Consider the following 27685-nt stretch of genomic DNA (forward strand, 5'->3'; position numbering starts at 1 on the left):
TCTAATATTCAGAGATCTATAATCAAACCTCATTCTGATCATTTTTATTGAAAAACTTAAATAATATTATAATTTTTCTGTTGGTTATTTTATAAATATTAGTAAATATAATTATTTTCACTTCTTTTGTTTCCTGTGTGGGAAACAACCAGCTGCCCCCCCCCCCCCTCCCCACTCACCTCTGACCCCTGACCTCCATCATCCCTGTGAGGTCAGCAGGGGGCGGAGTCAGGAGGTTTGTGATGTCACAATGTACCACAGCAGAAGAACACTGATGGATTTCAAAATAAAGGCATTTTCAGAACAAAAGTGGTTTAATATCTGTGAATTTCAGATGCCGATAAAAACAATGACTTTTGCTCTTATTGCTGGTTGGTTGGTTGATTGGTCAGTAGGTAGGTTGGTTGGTTAGGGTTAGTTGGTTGGTTGGTTGGTTGGTTGGTAGGTTGGTTGGTTGGTTAGGGTTAGGGTTAGGGTTAGTTGGTTGGTTGGTTGGTTAGTTGGTAGGTTGGTTGATTGGTTGGTAGGTTGGTTGGTAGGTTGGTTGGTTAGGGTTAGGGTTAGGGTTAGTTGGTTGGTTGGTTGGTTGGTTAGTTGGTAGGTTGGTTGATTGGTTGGTAGGTTGGTTGGTTAGGGTTAGGGTTAGTTGGTTGGTTGGTTGGTTGGTTAGTTGGTAGGTTGGTTGGTTGGTTGGTTGGTAGGTTGGTTGGTTCTTTTTTTGGTTGGTTGATTGGTTGGTACCTACCAACAACTGGTAGGTTGGTTAGTTGGTTGATTGGTAGGTTGGTTATTTTTTTGGTTGATTGATTGGTGGATTGGTTGGGTGGATAGTTGCTTGTTGGGTGGTAGGTTGGTTAACAGATAAACAAACTACTTTTATTCCATTATTGTGCTCGTATCATTTTAGTACATTCCCAGTATGACAATATTTCCCCATTATATTTAATGTATATCCAGTTCTCCATATAGTCCCAGCATGACCACAGTATATTTTCATCGTATTCCCACTTTGGCCCTCATACATTCCCATTATACCACCAGCATTATTCCACAATGATCCTATTATAATATCATAAACACATTACCAATATATTTCCAGTAAGATTCCGCTCTCATTCCACTCTGGTGCCAGTATAACTCTGATACATTCCCAGTATGGTCCCAGTAGTATATTGTGTCTACTTTAACTGGGAATGTATAAGGAAACATGTTTAAAGATGAGAGATGGACACTGAAACCTTACTGGGAACATACTGGTTGTTGGTCACTTGACCAGTTTCCAGTTTGGCGCTGAAAGTCTGATAATGGAGCTGAGATGAGGTGGGGGGGGGGGTATGAGAAGGCAAACAAAGACCTCTTTCCTCTGCTCTGACTGTATTCAGACTCTGCATAGCTGAGCATCACCATGACGACGGCTGGAGGGAACCAGAGGAACCGAGCAGCAGAACAACTCAGACCCACAAACACACACTTTAACTATGAACCTGAACCAGCCCTAACTATAAGAGTTATCAAAGAGGAAAGTCTTCAGCCTACCCTTAAATAACTGAAGGCTCTGTTTCTTCTTCTACTTTTTAGGACTCTAGGAACCACAAGCAACCCTGAATTTAGTAGGGTAATATGGTACTATAAGCTCCTTAAGATATGATGGTGCTCTCTAGTAGGGTAATATGGTACTATAAGCTCCTTAAGATATGATGGTGCTCTCTAGTAGGGTAATATGGTACTATAAGCTCCTTAAGATATGATGGTGCTCTCTAGTAGGGTAATATGGTACTATAAGCTCCTTAAGATATGATGGTGCTCTCTAGTAGGATACTACGGTACTATAAGCTACTTAAGATATTATGAATGAATGAATGAATTATATTTATATGGCGCCTTTCACAGACAGTAGTATCACAAAGTGCCTAACAGAGCAGACATTTAAAAGCATAAAAAACACAATGTGACCCAAGGGTCAATAAATTATCTACACAGAGAAAATTAAAAAATTTAATAAAAAATAATAAAAAATAAAATAAAAATGTAAAACATATTTTAAGAGCAGGTCTAGGACATGGGTTTACTTTTACACAAACGGCAGCCTAAACAGGTGGGTTTTGAGCTGGTTTTTAAAAGTATCCACAGTATCTGCGAGGCGCGGAGTTGCAGGCAGAGCATTCCAGAGCCTCGGGGCCACTGCCTCAAAGGCTCGGTCACCACGGCTCTTACATCGTGTGCGTGGGACTGACAGAAGACCTAGTGCACCGTACAGTGTGGACACATGAGAGAGGAGGCCCAGCCTGGCTGTCCGACTGCAGGGGTGTAGAGAGGGGTACAGGGGGAAGATGGGGGAGTAATGGGGGTGTATGGCCTCTTAGCATTCAGCAGAGTGCTCATTAGAAATGCAAAGCTGCAGTGTTAGAGCTGCTGGCCTGAATGAGTCGCCTTTGTCCTGTAATTGGAGATGTTTCTGTGGGATCCACAAAGAAACCAGGGCCTCCTCACCACCATCACCTCCCCTCCTCTCTCACTCACCCTGGTCTCCCTCCTCACTCTGTTGTGTATACAAATTCAGTTTCCAGGAAATTATCCAATTAAAGCCTCAAAGTGGAGAAACAACAGAACATCACAGAATCAGCTGACTGAATCAACCTGGTGTTTACCTGCAGTGATGAACACCTGTTTATCATCAGATGACATCATCATCAGATGACATCATCATCAGATGACATCATCATCAGATGACATCATCATCAAATGACATCATCATCATCACCATTGTGATAATACTTCTATGTTCCCTGACAATACTTCTATGTTCCCTCACAATACTTTTACATTCCCTCACAATACTTATATGTTCCCTCACAATACTTTTACTTTCCCTCACAATACTTATATGTTCCCTCACAATACTTTTACTTTCCCTCACAGTACTTCTATGTTCCCTCACAATACTTTTACTTTCCCTCACAACACTTCTATGTTCCCTCACAACATTTATATGTTCCCTCACAACACTTATATGTTCCCTCACAACACTTATATGTTCCCTCACATTTATATGTTCCATCACAACATTTATATGTTCCCTCACAGCACTTCTATGTTCCCTCACAACACTTCTATGTTCCCTCACAACACTTCTATGTTCACTCACATTTCAATGTTACCTCACAACACTTTTATGTTCCCTCACAACACTTCTATGTTCCATCACAATACTTCTATGTCCCCTCACAACACTTCTATGTTCCCTCACAATACTTCTATGTTCCCTCACAATACTTTTACATTCCCTCACAATACTTATATGTTCCCTCACAATACTTTTACTTTCCCTCACAGTACTTCTATGTTCCCTCACAATACTTTTACGTTCCCTCACAGTACTTCTATGTTCCCTCATAACATGTCTATGTTCCCTCACAACACTTCTATGTTCTCTCACAACACTTCTATGTTCCCTCACAATACTTTTACTTTCCCTCACAGTACTTCTATGTTCCCTCACAATACTTTTACGTTCCCTCACAGTACTTCTATGTTCCCTCATAACATGTCTATGTTCCCTCACAACACTTCTATGTTCTCTAACAACACTTCTCTGTTCCCTCACAATACTTTTACGTTCCCTCACAGTACTTCTATGTTCCCTCATAACATGCCTATGTTCCCTCACAACACTTCTATGTTCCCTCACAACACTTCTATGTTCCCTCACAATACTTCTGTTCCCTCACAATACTTTTACGTTCCCTCACAGTACTTCTATTTTCCCTCACAATACTTTTCCTGAATCTGACAGTAACATCTGTCTCTGTGCTCTACGTTGTCTTCCTGTCTCACTCCTGTCTGATGAAGAATCCTCACCATGAGTTATGAACACACTACATCCTCTGAAGTGTGACTTCTTCTCATTAACGGTCCTGCAGTGTGCTCTGATGAAACATGACATCACAGTAAATCTTTGTGTGTCAGAGTCTCAGTAATCATCACAGCCACAGTGATAACCAGAGTCATAATTATGTCCACGTCAACGCCGAGAGATATAACCAACATCCTGTCACACGATCACAACTGACGGCTCTGAGCTCTCGGCCTCTGGTGAAGCTGAAGAAGAGAAAATAATAAAAATCAAGGAACATAAATAAAGAAAAAATTATTAAACCTGTAACTTTTATAATATGTACAATATGTTTAAAAATGACATGATGACATGAGACAAAGTGTTGGGAACATTTATTTAGTTACTTCAAATACTTACAAACAAAATAAACAAAATGAACAATAAACTTCTGTCTGTTCTTATTAAATCATAATTTACATTTTACTCCTGTTATTCTACCGGTTTATTGTATTGTAAGTTTTGTACTTTGCTGACTTTAATTTGAACGTATGAAAGGTGCAACACAAATAATGTTTATTATTATTACTATGTGATTATGTAAAACATTGAATGTGATCTTCTTTAAAACCCTGAATCTAAAGAATCTTCTTCCTCTTATTATTTGAACTTCATCTGTCGGCAGGTTGTGAACACTGATGTTCTCTGTTGTTACTGACATCATCTGTCAGCTGATCAGAGGTCAGATTAAACACTTTTAATCCTGTTTCTGTCTCTGAGTCATGTGACCACCTCACACACCTGAACGGTCCGAGCTGATTTCATTTTTATTTGTGATTCTTTATGTTTACAGAAAACATAAAGTCTCACATCCTGTCTGAGCTGTCTGCGTAGACTTTTCAAAATAAAAGTCATGGGTCAAGGTGTCACATGACTCTCTTTCTGTCGGTTGAGGTGGCACTTTCAACACCTCATATCCTGAGGAGTCCAGGTCCACTTCAGGCTTCTCTGCCCAGTTGTCCTGGTTCATGAGGTGAACCTCAGGATCAGGGCTGATCCAGATCCTTTGAAACCAGCATTTACTGACGTGGAGCTGAAGAGAAACAGTTAACAGAGAGACGGAGCGCTGATTCTCTGGATGACTGGAGCCGAATAAGAACCACAGCAACAAAAGCCCACAATCCCCCCCCCCTCCATCCTCCTCCACGTCCCCCAAAAAGGAGAGAGCCCATTATGTAACCCACCAGCCATCCCATAAACTGGTTCCCAGTTAAAGGAGTGAAGGAGGACTGGGGGGGGGGGGGGGTCACGTGGTCCAACAGGCTTATTTACCACAACAAGGGGCGAACGAGGGAGAAACACACTATGAAGAGAGACAGAGAGAGAGAGAGAGAGATAGGTTTAAATATATCTTTATTTGTTTGTGTTCAGTTCCATTTACAGAGTTCTACTGTTACTCAAAACAAACCGAATTATTTTCTGAACAACACGATACGTTATCATTTAAAACGGTTTAACGAATAAGGTCCAACAAACATAAACGTGTCTTTAATTGTCTGCAGGCTGAGATCTGACTCTCACTTAGCGCCCTCTTTGTCCAGTTCTTTGTTCACTTTGTGAACTATCTTCTTGAGTCTGTATCCTTCCTGCTTCGTGAGACCTCCTCTGTCCTTGCTCCTCATGTGAGATCTGGCAGAGCAGGAGAGCTGCTCCTTGTCAGAGAGGTAGTCCTCCACTCTGACTTTTCTCACGTTCTTACTCCTCCTCAGAAACTCCTTGATCTCCTCCACGCTGTAGCCTCCAGAGCCCCTAGAGCTGCCAGCACCGTGTGTAGAGGGCTCACTGTTTACAGCAGAGTTCTCCTCCTGACTGGACTCAGAGTCCTCCCAACCGGACTCAGGGTCCTCTTCCGGCCTGGACTCACACTCGGCTGCTCCTCCACTTTCTGTAGTTGCCACTTTCTTGGCCTGTGAGCTTCCTCTGTCTCCTCTCTGTTTCCTCTTCAGCTGAGGGGCCTTGAGCTGCTCCTCGTCTGCTTCCATGGCCACCTCCCTACCTGCCTCCACCTGTCCTCCAGTACTCTCCCTCACCTGCTGGACCTCACTTGCCCCGTCCTTCCTCACCTCTTGTCCCCCACTTGTCCTCTCTTCTCTCTCCTCCTGTACCCCACCTGTCATCTCCGCTCTCACCTCTTGTACCCCACCCGCCTCCTCCACTCTCGCCTCCTGGGTCCCACCTGTCTCCTCCACTCTCACCACCTGAGCCCCACCCGTCTCCTCCACCCTCGCCTCCTGTGCTCCGCTTGTTCCCTCTTGTCCGCCCTGCTTGTCCCCTCTGTCCTCAGCACCTCTCTGGTTCTGGTCTTTGTTTGAGCCGTGTTCCCCAGGACAAGCTCTGCTCAGATGTCCTTCTCTCCCACAGCTGTAACATTTAAAATCGTTCGTCTTTGCAAAGATGACGTAGTCAAAGTCGTCCACAGTGATCTTGAAGCTGAGGTTGACCACTCTGCTCCTGTTGCTGGGGATCATGAAGACATGTCTCCTGTGAGACACCACGTGCTGCAACAGCGGAGACTGAAATCCAGAGGACACCCTCCTAACCGGAGACACCACCTTCCCATGTTTGGATGTCTCTTTGATGATGGCATCGCTCTTTATGAATGGCGGCACGTTGGACACAGTGACTTTCACCTCCGGTGAGGCGAGAGCATACGTGGGCAGGAAGTGTTCACCCACGGAGATCCCGTTCATCAACACCACTTCCTCAGTTTCTAAGCTGTCCAGAAAGATGACCACAGCGCTGTTCATCCGCGCTGCGGACTTCACGTGGCTGTGGCCGACAAGCTCACCCACTCCCAGGCTGATCTCCTCCACCCAACACCCGAACAGCGGCGGTATCTTCACGCCGTGTTCCCTGGTTAGCTCCGTCAGGCGCATGCTAGCGTTTAGCACGCCGACAGCACCTGCTGCCCGGCTGCACTCCGCTCAAAAAGACCCCAAAAAAACTGATAAAAGTACGCAAAAAAACCCCCCGTGAACCCTGCACACCCAACTACACTATCATACCCAACATTACACTATCATACACCCCACTACACTATCATACCCAACATTACACTGTCATACACCCCACTACACTATCATACCCAACATTACACTATCATACCCAACATTACACTATCATACCCAACACTACACTATCATACCCAACACTACACTATCATACCCAACACTACACTATCATACCCAACATTACACTATCATACCCAACATTACACTATCATACCCAACACTACACTATCATACCCAACATTACACTATCATACCCAACATTACACTATCATACCCAACACTACACTATCATACCCAACATTACACTATCATACCCAACATTACACTATCATACCCAACACTACACTATCATACCCAACATTACACTATCATACCCAACACTACACTATCATACCCAACATTACACTATCATACCCAACACTACACTATCATACCCAACACTACACTATCATACCCAACACTACACTATCATACCCAACACTACACTATCATACCCAACATTACACTATCATACCCAACATTACACTATCATACCCAACACTACACTATCATACCCAACATTACACTATCATACCCAACACTACACTATTATACCCAACATTACACTATCATACCCAACATTACACTATCATACCCAACACTACACTATCATACCCAACACTACACTATCATACCCAACATTACACTATCATACCCAACACTACACTATCATACCCAACACTACACTATCATACCCAACATTACACTATCATACCCAACACTACACTATCATACCCAACATTACACTATCATACCCAACATTACACTATCATACCCAACATTACACTATCATACCCAACATTACACTATCATACCCAACATTACACTATCATACCCAACACCACACTATCATACCCAACACTACACTATCATACCCAACATTACACTATCATACCCAACATTACACTATCATACCCAACACTACACTATCATACCCAACACTACACTATCATACCCAACATTACACTATCATACCCAACATTACACTATCATACCCAACATTACACTATCATACCCAACACTACACTATCATACCCAACATTACACTATCATACCCAACATTACACTATCATACCCAACACTACACTATCATACCCAACATTACACTATCATACCCAACACTACACTATCATACCCAACATTCCACTATCATACCCAACATTACACTATCATACCCAACACTACACTATCATACCCAACACTACACTATCATACCCAACACTACACTATCATACCCAACATTACACTATCATACCCAACATTACACTATCATACCCAACACTACACTATCATACCCAACATTACACTATCATACCCAACATTACACTATCATACCCAACACTACACTATCATACCCAACATTACACTATCATACCCAACATTACACTATCATACCCAACACTACACTATCATACCCAACATTACACTATCATACCCAACACTACACTATCATACCCAACATTACACTATCATACCCAACACTACACTATCATACCCAACACTACACTATCATACCCAACACTACACTATCATACCCAACACTACACTATCATACCCAACATTACACTATCATACCCAACATTACACTATCATACCCAACATTACACTGTCATACACCCCACTACACTATCATACCCAACATTACACTATCATACCCAACATTACACTATCATACCCAACACTACACTATCATACCCAACACTACACTATCATACCCAACATTACACTATCATACCCAACACTACACTATCATACCCAACATTACACTATCATACCCAACATTACACTATCATACCCAACACTACACTATCATACCCAACATTACACTATCATACCCAACACTACACTATCATACCCAACATTCCACTATCATACCCAACATTACACTATCATACCCAACACTACACTATCATACCCAACACTACACTATCATACCCAACACTACACTATCATACCCAACATTACACTATCATACCCAACAGTACACTATCATACCCAACACTACACTATCATACCCAACATTACACTATCATACCCAACATTACACTATCATACCCAACACTACACTATCATACCCAACATTACACTATCATACCCAACATTACACTATCATACCCAACACTACACTATCATACCCAACACTACACTATCATACCCAACATTACACTATCATACCCAACACTACACTATCATACCCAACATTACACTATCATATCCAACATTACACTATCATACCCAACACTACACTATCATACCCAACATTCCACTATCATACCCAACACTACACTATCATACCCAACACTACACTATCATACCCAACACTACACTATCATACCCAACATTACACTATCATACCCAACACTACACTATCATACCCAACACTACACTATCATACCCAACACTACACTATCATACCCAACACTACACTATCATACCCAACATTACACTATCATACCCAACATTACACTATCATACCCAACATTACACTGTCATACACCCCACTACACTATCATACCCAACATTACACTATCATACCCAACATTACACTATCATACCCAACACTACACTATCATACCCAACACTACACTATCATACCCAACATTACACTATCATACCCAACACTACACTATCATACCCAACATTACACTATCATACCCAACATTACACTATCATACCCAACACTACACTATCATACCCAACATTACACTATCATACCCAACACTACACTATCATACCCAACATTCCACTATCATACCCAACATTACACTATCATACCCAACACTACACTATCATACCCAACACTACACTATCATACCCAACACTACACTATCATACCCAACATTACACTATCATACCCAACATTACACTATCATACCCAACACTACACTATCATACCCAACATTACACTATCATACCCAACATTACACTATCATACCCAACACTACACTATCATACCCAACATTACACTATCATACCCAACATTACACTATCATACCCAACACTACACTATCATACCCAACATTACACTATCATACCCAACACTACACTATCATACCCAACATTACACTATCATACCCAACACTACACTATCATACCCAACACTACACTATCATACCCAACACTACACTATCATACCCAACATTACACTATCATACCCAACATTACACTATCATACCCAACACTACACTATCATACCCAACATTACACTATCATACCCAACACTACACTATTATACCCAACATTACACTATCATACCCAACATTACACTATCATACCCAACACTACACTATCATACCCAACACTACACTATCATACCCAACATTACACTATCATACCCAACACTACACTATCATACCCAACACTACACTATCATACCCAACATTACACTATCATACCCAACACTACACTATCATACCCAACATTACACTATCATACCCAACATTACACTATCATACCCAACATTACACTATCATACCCAACATTACACTATCATACCCAACATTACACTATCATACCCAACACCACACTATCATACCCAACACTACACTATCATACCCAACATTACACTATCATACCCAACATTACACTATCATACCCAACACTACACTATCATACCCAACACTACACTATCATACCCAACATTACACTATCATACCCAACATTACACTATCATACCCAACATTACACTATCATACCCAACACTACACTATCATACCCAACATTACACTATCATACCCAACATTACACTATCATACCCAACACTACACTATCATACCCAACATTACACTATCATACCCAACACTACACTATCATACCCAACATTCCACTATCATACCCAACATTACACTATCATACCCAACACTACACTATCATACCCAACACTACACTATCATACCCAACACTACACTATCATACCCAACATTACACTATCATACCCAACATTACACTATCATACCCAACACTACACTATCATACCCAACATTACACTATCATACCCAACATTACACTATCATACCCAACACTACACTATCATACCCAACACTACACTATCATACCCAACATTACACTATCATACCCAACATTACACTATCATACCCAACATTACACTATCATACCCAACATTACCCAACGAAGAAAAATGTCGAAAAACACGTTAATTCTCGCTCTCAAAACTCCGCTCCTGCAGCTCCGCACACCTCCTTCCACTCAGAGAGAGAGACAGTGAGAGACAGAGAGAGAGACAGTGAGAAAGACAGTGAGAGACAGAGAGACAGAGAGACAGTGAGAGACAGAGAGAGAGACAGAGAGAGAGACAGAGAGAGAGACAGAGAGAAAGACAGTGAGAGACAGAGAGACAGTGAGAGACAGAGAGAGAGACAGAGAGAGACAGAGAGAGAGACAGAGAGAGAGACAGTGAGAGACAGAGAGACAGAGAGAGAGAGACAGTGAGAGACAGAGAGAGATTTTTTTTTTTGATTTTTAGAAAACCTTTATTTTACTGTTTTTTTGGTCTTTCCTCAAGTAATATGAACAAACAAAACATCGTTGCCGTGGCAATGGATTAGAAGCAACTCTTCACAACAAAAACAAAACAAAAACCAATCAAAATAGTGTCTTTTCACAATATGTACAAGAATCGTTGAGTTCATTCAGCTCTGTACTTAATCCTAGATCTGAAAACTGATCTGTAGAGTCAGGAGTTCAGGATGCTCCTGCTCCGCCGGTTGAGTCCTCAGAGGGTCACAGCATGCTGCTGAGACCTGGAGTCCTCAGAGGGTCCAGCATGCTGCTGAGACCTGGAGTCCTCAGAGGGTCCAGCATGCTGCTGAGACCTGGGTCGTGCCGTCCTGGATGCCCGTCCTGGCTCCGTCCCCCAGCGGTCCGTGAAACAGCCGGTGTGGGGACGTGGGCCCCGGTCTCTTTACTTAGCTCCATCTTTGTTCATCTCTTTCCTTATTGTCTGAACTATCTTCTTTAGTCTGAAGCCTTCCTGCTTCGTGAGACCTCCTCTGTCCTTGCTCCTCATGTGCGATCTGGCCGAGCTGGAGAGCTTCTCCGTGTCAGAGAGGTAGTCCTCCACTCTGGCTCCTTTCACGTTCTTACTTTTCTTCAGATACTCCTGTATCTCCTCCACGCTGTATCCTTCAGAGTCCTTACGGCTGCCGGCCTCGTGTTTAGAGGGCTCACTTTCAGCAGCAGCGTCTTTCTCCAGACTGGATTCAGCGTCTTTCTCCAGACTGGATTCAGAGTCCGTCTCCAGACTGGGCTCACTCTCAGCAGCACCTACACTTGCTGTCATCGCCACTCTTTTGGCCTGTGAGTTTCCACGATTTTCCCCCTTCTTTCTCTTCAGCCGAGGAACCTTGAGCTGCTCCTCGTCTTCCTCCATATCTACCTCACTACCTTCCTCCACCTGTCCTCCAGTACTCTTCCTCACTCCCTGCAGCCCACTTGTCTCCTCCACCCTCACCTCTTGGGCCACACCCGTCCCCTCCACCCTCACCTCTTGGGCCACACTTATCGCCTCCACCCTCACCTCTTGGGCCACACTTGTCTCCTCCACCCTCACCTCCTGGGCCGCACCCGTCTCCTCCCCCCTCGCCTCCTGTGCCACACTTGTCTCCTCCACCCTCACCTCCTGGGCCACACCCGTCTCCTCCCCCCTCGCCTCCTGGGCCACACTTGTCTCCTCCATCCTCGCCTCCTGAGCTCCACTTGTTCCCTCATGTCCGTCCTGCTTGTCCCCTCTGCACTCCTCCTCAGTGCCTTTCTGGTTCTGGTCTTCATGAGAACCGTTTTTCCCGGGACACTCTCTGCTCATATGCCCTTCTTTCCCACAGCTGTAACATTTAAAATCATCAGTCTTCGCAAAAATGACATAGTCAAAGTCCTCTACAGTGATTTTGAACACGAGGTTCACCTCCCCGCTCCTGTTGCTGGGGATCATGAGGACATGTCTCCTGTGAGACACTACGTGTTGTAACAGCGGGGACTTAAACCCAGAGGACATTCTCCTAACCGGAGACACCACCTTCCCGTGTTTGGCCAGCTCTCTGATGATGTCATCGTTCCTAATGAACGGAGGAACGTTCGATACGGTGACTTGTACTGCCGGTGAGCTGAGAGCGTAAGCGGGCAGGAAAAGCTCGCCCACCTCGACCCCGGTCTCCGCCACCACTTCCGCAGCTTCTACGCAATCTAAAAATACGACCACAGCGCTGTTCATCCGTGCTGCGGACTTCACGCTGCTGTGGCCGACAAGATCACCTACTGCCAAACTGATCTGCTCTACCGAACACCCGAACAGCGGCGGGATCCGCACCCCGTGCTTCCTGGTCAAATCAATCAGGCCCATGGCGGCGCCTAGCCGCCGACAGCTCGCGCTGATCGGCTACAAACACCCCCAAACAAAGACCCTAAAAGTGCACACACACCCCGTGAACCCTCCACACTACACTACACTCTCATCCCCAACATTACCCAACGAAGAAAAATGTCGAAAAACACGTTAAATCTCGCTCTCAAAACTCCGCTCCTGCAGCTCCGCACACCTCCTTCCACTCAGAGAGACAGAGAGAGAGAGAGAGAGACAGAGAGAGACAAAGAGAGAGACAGTGAGAGACAGAGAGAGACAAAGAGAGAGAGAGACAGTGAGAGACAGAGATAGACAAAGAGAGAGACAGAGAGAGAGAGAGACAGAGAGACAGAGAGAGAGTGAGAGGCAGAGAGAGACAGAGAGACAGACAGAGACAGAGAGAGACAGAGAGACAGAGAGAGACAGTGAGAGGCAGAGAGAGACAAAGAGAGAGAGAGACAGAGAGAGAGACAGTGAGAGCGAGAGAGAGACAGAGAGAGACAGCGAGAGACAGAGAGACAGAGAGACAGAGGGAGTTTTTCCCACCGACTCATTCACAACTCTTTCACATGCCGTCATCATGGAAACAAGCAGAGTGAGGGTCCACGTCATCAGGACTTGACCGGACCAGGTCCCCAAGAGGTCCTGCAGAAAAACAGCAAACCGATGATTATCAACAGTATTAATAACCAGTTCATTAATTCATTCAGAGCATTTAGACAAATAAAGATGTGATCAGAGAACATTCATACATGTCCTATGAGAACCATAAAGAGTCTCTTCAGTTTGGCTCATATCCTCACACATTCTAACCATCACTTATATCAGCATTAGATTGTTAAATCATGATACATAATCATTTGTGGGCCGAATTGAAGACAGCTTCAAAATGCACCAGAACACATGAAGAACACATGAGAGAAGAAGACAAGCCGACGGACTCCACCGGGGAGGAGGACGTCATCAGTGTGCGACGAGACCAGAGAAAGGAAGTTTGTTGTAAAAGTGGTGGAGTACGAAAAGAGAACAGAATTGTGTGGTTGAGCAACAACTGTACGGTGAATGCAGAGATCATGGCGGATGGTTCCGGTGGTGAGAATGATAATATGGCAAGAAGCTAACAGAAAGAGGAGAAAGGGGAGCGGCAGTCCAGGCCGCTCCGGAAGTGAGTTTGGCGAGGAGAGTAAAACAGTGAAGGCTACTAGATCAGGTGTGGGGAAGGAGGATGACTCAACTGAATGGAAAGTTGTGATTGCGTTTAAGAATGAAGGGGCTCATTAACACCCGTTAAAACTGACAAAGGCAATAGAGAAGGAAATAGGAAAGATTAAGTTTGCCAAGTTTCTAAGCAACAGACTTCAAAGACTGGGAATGAATGTTCCATTTCGCTGGTTCCTGCTCATGTCGGGGTGGAGGGCAATGAGAGAGCAGATATGACTGCAAAGAGAGCACCAACACTAAAAGAAGAGGAGATATTGAATATTCCTTTTGGAAAGGGGGAAGCTGAAGCATTAATAAGAGGCAGGACGGGAGGTATGGCAGAAGAAGTGGGACAACGATAACAAAGGAAGACATTATTATAACATTCAGAAATCCATAAATGTGAAGACATACAAAGGGAAGTACAGAAGAGAGGAGGTCATAATATCAAGGTTACGGTTCGGACACACAGGACTGAACTCAACGCTGTATTTAATGGCACAAATGGACTCAGATAAGTGCACTGAGATGACTGAAGACGTGGAGCATGTTGTCCTGAAATGTCAAAGATACAACAGACAGGAACATCTTGAAGCAAAAATGATGTCAGTTGGGACGGGAGTGGAGTTTGGAGGGAGTTCTGGCAGCGGACGCAGAATGGCGGGAGTGCTGCAGAGCACTGTTGCGATTTCTTAAAGAAACGGGATCAGACCGCAGGATTTAGTTGGAAACAGTGAAGAAAAGGTTACCCTGAAACTGCACACTCCGGTACAGTAGGGGGCGGTATGCACCTATACAAGTTGGTTGCGACCCGCCAATCAAATTTAAAGAAGAAGAAGAAGAAGAACAACAACAACAACAACACATGAGTGGGTTCTCTGCTATGAGATGTTCCACACGCGAGACTGTCTGGAGGTCTGGTGACGCGACAACAGAACGTGTCGTAACGCAGCTGTAGCTGTCGTGAACGTAAACAGTTTACGGCATACCGTAATCCAGTCTGTGCAGTCACGACACGTGAAAGCAGGAACACACGTGAACGCGCTGGAATGAAGCGGTAGTTCCGCAGTGAGACACCGACTCTGAGCAGAGAGAGAAGCCGGCAGCATGTTGTATCTGGTCGGCCTCGGGCTCGGAGACGCGACGGACATCACGGTGAAGGGTCTGCAGGCGGTGAGGAGCTGCTGCAGGGTTTACCTTGAGGTCTACACCTCGGTGCTCACGGTGGGGAAGGAGGCTCTGGTGAGTTCTTCTCCATGATCATACAATACATATTCATACTAACCCGGGAGGTCTACACCTCACATATAGTATATATATATTCATATTTATAGGCTTATGTGTTTATATAATATATTATCTTCAGCTGACTAATAGAAACACGATATGAGAGTTCTGATTTTAAAGCAGCTGCTGTCACTTTAAATGTGTTTACAGGCTGTCATCACAGACAGACAGACAGCTGAGAGACAGACAGACAGAGAGTCTGTCTGTCTGTCTCTCAGCTGTCTGTCTGTCTCTCTCAGCTGTCTGTCTGTCTCTCAGCTGTCTGTCTGTCTGTCTCTCTCAGCTGTCTGTCTGTCTGTCTGTCTCTCAGCTGTCTGTCTGTCTCTCTCAGCTGTCTGTCTCTCTGTCTGTCTCTCAGCTGTCTGTCTGTCTCTCTCAGCTGTCTGTCTCTCAGCTGTCTGTCTCTCTCAGCTGTCTGTCTCTCTGTCTGTCTCTCAGCTGTCTGTCTGTCTCTCTCAGCTGTCTGTCTCTCAGCTGTCTGTCTCTCTGTCTGTCTCTCAGCTGTCTGTCTGTCTCTCTCAGCTGTCTGTCTGTCTCGCTCAGCTGTCTGTCTGTCTGTCTCTCAGCTGTCTGTCTCTCAGCTGTCTGTCTGTCTGTCTCTCAGCTGTCTGTCTCTCAGCTGTCTGTCTGTCTGTCTGTCTGTCTCTCTCAGCTGTCTGTCTGTCTCTCAGCTGTCTGTCTCTCAGCTGTCTGTCTGTCTGTCTGTCTCTCTCAGCTGTCTGTCTGTCTCTCTCAGCTGTCTGTCTGTCTGTCTCTCAGCTGTCTGTCTCTCAGCTGTCTGTCTCTCAGCTGTCTGTCTCTCAGCTGTCTGTCTGTCTCTCTCAGCTGTCTGTCTCTCAGCTGTCTGTCTGTCTGTCTGTCTGTCTCTCAGCTGTCTGTCTGCTGATATTATTGTGTCATGAACTGATTCTAGTAGTTTTTGGTTTGTTGATGCTGATCTTCCATCTTTTATGCACAGCTAGCACAGCGAGCTAACCCTGATAGAAGTGTGAGCATGAACACAGAGGGTTTCTGTCCTCAGGAGGAATATTATGGGAAGGAGCTGATCCTGGCCGACAGAGAGCTGGTTGAACAGGGAGCGGATGAGATCCTGAAGGATGCTGATGTGACTGATGTGGCCTTCCTGGTGGTGGGCGACCCGTTCGGGTGAGTCATGTTGTCCACGTATCAGAACCGTAAGAGCTCCATCATGTAGCAGCTCCATCATGGAGCTGCAGCACCTCCCAGAGTGCTGAGGTCTGCTGAGTCAGCAAATCCACAGTCTGATGTGACCTCAGAGCTTTGCGGCTTCCTTTCTGCACATTTCTCCCCAAAACCACCAGATTTCTCTGAGTTAATAACGGAGCAAAGATCTGCAGCTCGTGGTTTCTTCTTCTTCTTACATTACTCTGTGATTTGTTGTTGATTCATCTAATTATCGTCAAAGATATTCAGAGTTGTGGAACACCAGAATATTTAAAATATATATTTACATATATAAACATCGAACAAAAAGTTCGGTAATGAGTGTTTGGTAGATTATTTCTCTGTTGCAACGATGCTTCTTGGTAATGAATGTTATACCGTTGGAAAGCCTGTTCATTTACTTCAACAGCAATACCATCAAGCACCACGTCATCAACATCAACGGCAATACCATCAAGCACCACGTCATCAACGGCAATACCATCAAGCACCACGTCAACATCATCAACGGCAATACCATCAAGCACCACGTCATCAACATCAACGGCAATACCATCAAGCACCACGTCATCAACGGCAATACCATCAAGCACCACGTCAACATCATCAACGGCAATACCATCAAGCACCACGTCATCAACGGCAATACCATCAAGCACCACGTCGTCAACGGCAATACCATCAAGCACCACGTCGTCAACGGCAATACCATCAAGCACCACGTCGTCAACGGCAATACCATCAAGCACCACGTCGTCAACATCAACGGCAATACCATCAAGCACCACGTCAACGGCAATACCATCAAGCACCACGTCAACGGCAATACCATCAAGCACCACGTCATCAACGGTAATACCATCAAGCACCACGTCGTCAACGGCAATACCATCAAGCACCACGTCGTCAACGGCAATACCATCAAGCACCACGTCGTCAACGGCAATACCATCAAGCACCACGTCGTCAACGGCAATACCATCAAGCACCACTTCGTCAACGGCAATACCATCAAGCACCACGTCGTCAACGGCAATACCATCAAGCACCACGTCGTCAACGGCAATACCATCAAGCACCACGTCGTCAACGGCAATACCATCAAGCACCACGTCGTCAACGGCAATACCATCAAGCACCACGTCGTCAACGGCAATACCATCAAGCACCACGTCGTCAACGGCAATACCATCAAGCACCACGTCGTCAACGGCAATACCATCAAGCACCACGTCATCAACGGCAATACCATCAAGCACCACGTCATCAACGGCAGTACCATCAAGCACCACGTCGTCAACATCAACGGCAATACCATCAAGCACCACGTCAACGGCAATACCATCAAGCACCACGTCATCAACGGCAATACCATCAAGCACCACGTCATCAACGGCAATACCATGAAGCACCACGTCGTCAACGGCAATACCATCAAGCACCACGTCGTCAACGGCAATACCATCAAGTACCACGTCGTCAACGGCAATACCATCAAGCACCACGTCGTCAACGGCAATACCATCAAGCACCACGTCAACATCATCAACGGCAATACCATCAAGCACCACGTCAACATCATCAACGGCAATACCATCAAGCACCATGTCGTCAATGGCAATACCATCAAGCACCACGTCATCAACATCAACGGCAATACCATCAAGCACCACGTCGTCAACATCAACGGCAATACCATCAAGCACCACGTCGTCAGCGGCAATACCATCAAGCACCACGTCGTCAACGGCAATACCATCAAGCACCACGTCGTCAACGGCAATACCATCAAGCACCACGTCGTCATCACCAACGGCAATACCATCAAGCACCACGTCGTCAACGGCAATACAATCAAGCACCACGTCGTCAACGGCAATACCATCAAGCACCACGTCGTCAACGGCAATACCATCAAGCACCACGTCGTCAACGGCAATACCATCAAGCACCACGTCGTCAACGGCAATACCATCAAGCACCACGTCGTCAACGGCAATACCATCAAGCGCCACGTCGTCAACGGCAATACCATCAAGCGCCACGTCGTCAACGGCAATACCATCAAGCGCCACGTCGTCAACATCAACGGCAATACCATCAAGCACCACGTCGTCAACATCAACGGCAATACCATCAAGCACCACGTCGTCATCATCAACGGCAATACCATCAAGCACCACGTCGTCAACATCAACGGCAATACCATCAAGCACCACGTCGTCAACATCAACGGCAATACCATCAAGCACCACGTCGTCATCAACGGCAATACAATCAAGCACCACGTCGTCAACATCAACGGCAATACCATCAAGCCCCACGTCGTCAACATCAACGGCAATACCATCAAGCACCACGTCGTCATCATCAACGGCAATACCATCAAGCACCACGTCGTCAACATCAACGGCAATACCATCAAGCACTACGCCGTCAACATCAACGGCAATACCATCAAGCACCACGTCATCAATGGCAATACCATCAAGCACCACGTTGTCAACGGCAATACCATCAAGCACCACATCGTCATCATCAACGGCAATACCATCAAGCACCACGTCAACATCAACGGCAATACCATCAAGCACCACGTCAACGGCAATACCATCAAGCACCACGTCATCAACATCAACGGCAATACCATCAAGCACCACGTCAACGGCAATACTATCAAGCACCACATCGTCAACATCAACGGCAATACCATCAAGCACCACGTCAACGGCAATACCATCAAGCACCACGTCGTCATCATCAACGGCAATACCATCAAGCACCACGTCGTCAACGGCAATACCATCAAGCACCACGTCGTCAACATCAACGGCAATACCATCAAGCACCACGTCGTCAACGGCAATACCATCAAGCACCACGTCGTCAACAGCAATACCATCAAGCACCACGTCGTCAACGGCAATACCATCAAGCACCACGTCGTCATCATCAACGGCAATACCATCAAGCACCACGTCGTCAACGGCAATACCATCAAGCACCACGTCGTCAACGGCAATACCATCAAGCACCACGTCGTCAACAGCAATACCATCAAGCACCACGTCGTCAACGGCAATACCATCAAGCACCACATCGTCAACGGCAATACCATCAAGCACCACATCGTCAACGGCAATACCATCAAGCACCACATCAACAGCAATGCCATCAAGCAAAACACACGCCATCATATAGTCCTTCGTCTTGATCATACAGATTGAACACAGGGCAAACCGATGGTTCACAAACGGCAGCACAGGTACGTGTATCCGTGTCGCTTGCACCGTCACCAGCTTCCAGTGCAGGTGTTGCCGACACCGGCGCAAACGGGCCTGACGGTCAACAGCAACAGCAGAATAAGGTGTTTGGCAGAGAAGATTTGACAAATCTTTCATGGGCGCAACCCACATACTCATCCCACAAATGCATGTTCCTTATGAATGTGTCACCGTTTGAAGTTAAATAAACAGGCTTTCCAACGGTATCACATTCACTGGCAAGAAGCATCGTTGCAACAGAGAAATAATCTACCAAACACTCATTTCTGAACTTTCTGGTCGATGTTTACATATATTTATATATATAACTTTATTTAAATTGCTCAGTAACACGTCTCATGTCGTCCTTTAGAGCCACCACGCACAGCGACCTGGTGCTGAGAGCAGTGCATGCTGGGATACCGTACAGAGTCATCCACAACGCCTCCGTCATGAACGCAGTGGGCTGCTGTGGGCTGCAGGTACTGAGCACCTCACCTTGTTACCCTGAACTTCAGCCTCGCAGGCACGAAGGAACCTTTGTTTTATCACGCTTTCTTCAAATGATCGACGTTCACAAAACATTCTAATGCAACAATTTAAACAAATGTTTTTGCGTTCTCCAGATGAATTGATTACCTGATTGACTATTTCTGTAAACCTTTAACTGTTTTACTAGTTTAACTAATAAAACACATTAAACGTGTTCTGCTTCTCAAATCTGATGAAATTATGATTTATTTTGTCATAAATAAAAATCAACTGAATATGTTTTATATTGAATAAACCAAATCACTCTGGGTTGTTTTCACATACAGACTTTCTTTAGTGTTGAACTCCAGAAAGAAATGAACACATCTTGAAGAACAATGAATCAGTTGATAAAATGTTTGATGATCAGATAATCTGTAAACATTAAATGAAGACTCATCAGGATGAGTTAGTTTTCTCATTAATGTGATGTGTTTATGTATTTATTCATCAACATAAAGGACAGAAACACTTTAAACATCGTGCAACAAAAGAAGTAAAAGTTCTTTAAATGGTCAAACTTTAACATTCCTCACACTGCAAATATATCACTACTACAATCCGTTGAATATTGTGTTGGCGATGAAGACTTAACAAGGGGGGGTGGGGCGGTGAACTCATGAGGTCCTTTGTGGTGTGGTTCCAGTGAGGCAGTCTGCCTGTGAGTCAGGACTGTGGGCCCACCTGCTGCTGGAGCTCATCAATAACTGAGCTGTCAGAGCAGCCAATCAGAGAGCAGGACCCAGCTGTCCTTGCGCACTCGTTAGCATTGTTAATATGCTAATGAGGGGTATGCAAATGAGCTCTCTGCTCCCTCCACTGGGAGTCAATCCCATCAGCCCCCCCCCCCACCCCATAATGTTTGTCACATGACATGAACGAGTTTGATTATTGAACAGAAAATATTGATTGAAGAGGTTTAAACTGTGTGTGTGTGTGTGTGTGTGTCAGCTGTATAACTTTGGGGAGACGGTGTCGTTGGTGTTTTGGACGGAGACGTGGAGACCAGAGAGCTTCTACGACAAAATCTGTAAAAACAGAACAGCTGGACTTCACACACTCTGTCTGCTGGGTGAGACACACACACACACACACTAAACATTTTGATCAATATCTGACATCACAATATCGACCTGATAACTGTGGTCGTGGTGCATTCAGGGACCAAAGGTCCTCTAGTCTCATCCTGCTAGTTAAGGTGGACTTTAAGAATGGACTGGCTATGTTAAGGTGGACTGGTGAGATTAGATGTCCTGAGCTTGCTGAATCAGAACCTGGAGCAGCTGGACGGTGCGTTCAGGGGTCTGTTTATCCAGACCACCATCAATCAACCCCCCCCCCCCCCCCCCCTGCTGGTTTGTCTCAGCTGGTCCTTAATATTTATTAGAGGAAATAAAAGACCTTAAATACACAGACATTCATCTGTTACAACAATGTTTGTACAATGTTTTTATTTAATTTATTTCTTGGTTTATTTGATACGGGACAGAGCAGCTATTTTTCATCTGTAGTTCCAAAAGGCAGATGTTACAAAATCAACCTAAAAACAGAAGATAAGATTACATTTAAAAGGTTAAACAGTATTGACTGTTTACAAAGCGTGCACAAACAATGAAAACAGTGAGAATATTAATATACGTAGTATCATCATTCAGGAGACTGTTATACAAGTACTAACAAGACAACACAGGCTCTCAAAGTCAACACACACAAATCAAATGAGGGACTGTTAAAATACAAACATGGACTAAAGACAGTATTATGATGCAGTTAGACACTAAAAACATCCACGTCAGAGGCACAAAACATAAAAGCATGCAGTGTGTGAAATACATAAATCAGTCCGACAGCGAAACAACAAGAGACATGCCGGTAGATGAGGGTCCACCAGCAAATTCAACACAGACGGACGGGTGACGGCGGACAAGAGGGGTGACGGCGGACGGACGGGTGACAGCGGACAAGAGGGGTGACGGCGGACGGACGGGTGACAGCGGACAAGAGGGGTGACGGCGGACAAGAGGGGTGACAGCGGACAAGAGGGGTGACGGCGGACAAGAGGGGTGACGGCGGACAAGAGGGGTGACGGCGGACAAGAGGGGTGACGGCGGACGGACGGGTGACAGCGGACAAGAGGGGTGACGGCGGACAAGAGGGGTGACGGCGGACGGACGGGTGACGGCGGACAAGAGGGGTGACGGCGGACAAGAGGGGTGACAGCGGACAAGAGGGGTGACGGCGGACGGACGGGTGACGGCGGACAAGAGGGGTGACGGCGGACGGACGGGTGACGGCGGACAAGAGGGGTGACATCGGACAAGAGGGGTGACGGCGGACGGACGGGTGACGGCGGACAAGAGGGGTGACGGCGGACGGACGGGTGACGGCGGACAAGAGGGGTGACGGCGGACGGACGGGTGACGGCGGACAAGAGGGGTGACGGCGGACGGACGGGTGACAGCGGACAAGAGGGGTGACAGCGGACAAGAGGGGTGACGGCGGACGGACGGGTGACGGCGGACAAGAGGGGTGACGGCGGACGGACGGGTGACGGCGGACAAGAGGGGTGACGGCGGACAAGAGGGGTGACGGCGGACGGACGGGTGACGGCGGACAAGAGGGGTGACGGCGGACGGACGGGTGACGGCGGACAAGAGGGGTGACGGCGGACAAGAGGGGTGACGGCGGACGGACGGGTGACGGCGGACGGACGGGTGACAGCGGACAAGAGGGGTGACAGCGGACAAGAGGGGTGACGGCGGACGGACGGGTGACAGCGGACGGACGGGTGACGGCGGACAAGAGGGGTGACGGCGGACAAGAGGGGTGACGGCGGACGGAGGGGTGACGGCGGACGGACGGGTGACAGCGGACAACAGGGGTGACAGCGGACAAGAGGGGTGACGGCGGACGGACGGGTGACAGCGGACGGACGGGTGACGGCGGACAAGAGGGGTGACGGCGGACAAGAGGGGTGACGGCGGACAAGAGGGGTGACGGCGGACAAGAGGGGTGACGGCGGACAAGAGGGGTGACGGCGGACGGACGGGTGACGGCGGACAAGAGGGGTGACGGCGGACGGACGGGTGACGGCGGACAAGAGGGGTGACGGCGGACAAGAGGGGTGACGGCGGACAAGAGGGGTGACGGCGGACAAGAGGGGTGACGGCGGACGGACGGGTGACGGCGGACAAGAGGGGTGACGGCGGACGGACGGGTGACGGCGGACGGACGGGTGACGGCGGACAAGAGGGGTGACGGCGGACGGACGGGTGACGGCGGACAAGAGGGGTGACGGCGGACAAGAGGGGTGACGGCGGACAAGAGGGGTGACGGCGGACGGACGGGTGACGGCGGACAAGAGGGGTGACGGCGGACGGACGGGTGACGGCGGACGGACGGGTGACGGCGGACAAGAGGGGTGACGGCGGACGGACGGGTGACAGCGGACGGACGGGTGACGGCGGACAAGAGGGGTGACAGCGGACGGACGGGTGACAGCGGACAAGAGGGGTGACGGCGGACGGACGGGTGACAGCGGACGGACGGGTGACGGCGGACAAGAGGGGTGACGGCGGACGGACGGGTGACGGCGGACGGACGGGTGACGGCGGACAAGAGGGGTGACGGCGGACGGACGGGTGACGGCGGACAAGAGGGGTGACGGCGGACAAGAGGGGTGACAGCGGACAAGAGGGGTGACGGCGGACGGACGGGTGACGGCGGACAAGAGGGGTGACGGCGGACGGACGGGTGACGGCGGACAAGAGGGGTGACGGCGGACGGACGGGTGACGGCGGACAAGAGGGGTGCCATCGGACAAGAGGGGTGACGGCGGACGGACGGGTGACGGCGGACAAGAGGGGTGACGGCGGACGGACGGGTGACAGCGGACAAGAGGGGTGACAGCGGACAAGAGGGGTGACGGCGGACGGACGGGTGACGGCGGACAAGAGGGGTGACGGTGGACGGACGGGTGACGGCGGACAAGAGGGGTGACGGCGGACGGACGGGTGACGGCGGACGGACGGGTGACAGCGGACAAGAGGTGCAGTTACATTCTAGTGCTGACAGAGCAGGGTACTAACTAACCATTTATTTAATTGAGCTTTAAATGAACTGTAATGTAAATATGTATCAACTTGTTTCTTTCATTGAAATGTGAGAATAAAGGTTTTTTTTCTTCCAGATATTAAAGTCAAAGAGCAGAGCATCGAGAACATGATGAGGTAAGAACCAGAACCAGGTCCTGGTCTGGGTTTATTGATGTATTTAGCAGCTCATGTCATCCAGCAGAATTAAGTTGTAATATTTAGAGCAGAGGTCTTCAACAGGGGGTCCGCGGCCCCTAGGGGTTCTGCGGAGGTACTGCAGGGGGGCCGCGAAATGTTTGGTTGATTAGACAATTACAAAAAAAAAATCTTTTTTTCTCGAAACATGAATGTGTCCATTATTGTAATAGTTCAGTATTGTATGAAAGATAACAGGTATGTTTATGCATGGCAGTGGCACGAATAGACCATCACTCATTTTAGTTTCCACATTTGTTTAAAATGAAAACATCAGTTTGAATAGCTTAGTATTGAATGCACAGTAAAGAGGTATGTTTATACACGGCACTAGGCCCATTTAATATAAAACACAATGTTATATAATATGTATAGTTGGTGGTCCCTGCTCCATCTCTATCAGTTTGGGGTCCTTGGCCTGAAACACGTTGAAGACTCCTTTCTTTCTTTCAATCTTTTTATTTTCAGTTTACACAGGAGTGCGACATGCCACTCACAAACAGAACAGCACGTAACATACCTGCCAACCACACAAACAACCAATCCCTGACCCAAAAAATACAAAAAACTCAAACAAAACAACAAAAAATAAGTAAGTAAACATAGATCATCAACCTTCTACTAGATACCAAGGGTTTAACATACATGATGGTGGCCTTTGATCTCCAGAAGATGCATCAGTGTAGTAAGTCACAAACTCATGACCAACAGACTCAGAACTCATCAACGTAATGATGGCATCCATCCTTCTGTTCACGTCAACCACACGAAGGAAAAGTGTTTGTGTATATATAAACCCTAAACCTGATCCAGCCCGACTATAAACCTGATCCAGCCCCGACTATAAACCTGATCCAGCCCGACTATAAACCTGATCCAGCCCCGACTATAAACCTGATCCAGCCCGACTATAAACCTGATCCAGCCCCGACTATAAACCTGATCCAGCCCGACTATAAACCTGATCCAGCCCCGACTATAAACCTGATCCAGCCCCGACTATAAACCTGATCCAGTCCAGACTATAAACCTGATCCAGCCCGACTATAAACCTGATCCAGCCCCGACTATAAACCTGATCCAGCCCCGACTATAAACCTGATCCAGCCCCGACTATAAACCTGATCCAGTCCCGACTATAAACCTGATCCAGTCCCGACTATAAACCTGATCCAGCCCCGACTATAAACCTGATCCAGTCCCGACTATAAACCTGATCCAGCCCCGACTATAAACCTGATCCAGTCCCGACTATAAACCTGATCCAGTCCCGACTATAAACCTGAGCCAGCCCCGACTATAAACCTGATCCAGTCCCGACTATAAACCTGATCCAGCCCCGACTATAAACCTGATCCAGTCGCGACTATAAACCTGATCCAGCCCGACTATAAACCTGATCCAGCCCCGACTATAAACCTGAGCCAGCCCCGACTATAAACCTGAGCCAGCCCCGACTATAAACCTGATCCAGTCCCGACTATAAACCTGATCCAGCCCCGACTATAAACCTGAGCCAGCCCCGACTATAAACCTGATCCAGTCCCGACTATAAACCTGAGCCAGCCCCGACTATAAACCTGATCCAGCCCCGACTATAAACCTGAACCAGTCCCGACTATAAACCTGAACCAGTCCCGACTATAAACCTGAGCCAGCCCCGACTATAAACCTGATCCAGTCCCGACTATAAACCTGATCCAGCCCCGACTATAAACCTGAGCCAGCCCCGACTATAAACCTGATCCAGTCCCGACTATAAACCTGATCCAGGCCCGACTATAAACCTGATCCAGTCCCGACTATAAACCTGAGCCAGCCCCGACTATAAACCTGATCCAGCCCCGACTATAAACCTGAGCCAGTCCCGACTATAAACCTGAACCAGTCCCGACTATAAACCTGAACCAGTCCCGACTATAAACCTGATCCAGCCCCGACTATAAACCTGAACCAGTCCCGACTATAAACCTGAACCAGTCCCGACTATAAACCTGATCCAGTCCCGACTATAAACCTGAACCAGTCCCGACTATAAACCTGAACCAGCCCCGACTATAAACCTGAACCCTGTAAAAGGTTGTTTGTCATGGGGTTGATTGATTTCAGAGGGAAGAAGATCTACGAGCCTCCTCGCTTCATGACGGTCAATCAGGCTGCAGACCAGCTGATCCAGATCATCCAGAGGAGGAGGGATGAGGGGGAGGAGCTGGGTGAGCCCTCTTCTGATTGGCCGAACAGATCACACACAACTGATGTTATTTAACTCACTGATGCTAACTGTTAGCATGCTAACAGGACAACCGTGTCCCCTCCAGGTATGACGGAGGACACAGTGTGTGTGGGCGTCGCCCGGCTCGGCGCTGACGACCAGTCGATCCGCGCTGCGACGCTGAGTCAGCTGATGTCATGTGACCTCGGGGCTCCGCTCCATTCGCTGGTAGTCACCGGGCGGCTCCACCCGCTCGAGGTGGACATGCTGCGAGTGAACGCAGAACCAAACGCACTGCAACACCTTCAGGAGGTGGACGCCTCCACCTACTGCTCATAACTGATGATCAATGAGTGTGTGTGTGATGTCATCAATAAACATGGAGACGTTCAGAGAAACAGAAGTATTTATTACAGTTGAA

The 27685-nt window shown here is 47.0% G+C and overlaps 1 protein-coding gene across 1 annotated transcript; it reads left to right on the forward strand.

Moving 5' to 3' along the window:
• The first annotated feature begins 15372 nt into the window (after positions 1-15372).
• On the forward strand, positions 15373-27652 carry dph5 (diphthamide biosynthesis 5). The gene is made up of 7 exons (XM_079267674.1): positions 15373-15739; positions 16806-16930; positions 20606-20714; positions 21715-21835; positions 24953-24992; positions 27162-27265; positions 27371-27652. The coding sequence occupies exons 1-7, from the start codon at positions 15605-15607 to the stop codon at positions 27601-27603; spliced, it is 867 nt and encodes a 288-aa protein (XP_079123800.1). The 5' UTR covers positions 15373-15604; the 3' UTR covers positions 27604-27652.
• The last annotated feature ends 33 nt before the right edge of the window (positions 27653-27685 follow it).

Source organism: Melanostigma gelatinosum (assembly GCF_949748355.1).
Source record: "Melanostigma gelatinosum genome assembly, chromosome: 4".
NCBI classification, from domain to species: domain Eukaryota; kingdom Metazoa; phylum Chordata; class Actinopteri; order Perciformes; family Zoarcidae; genus Melanostigma; species Melanostigma gelatinosum.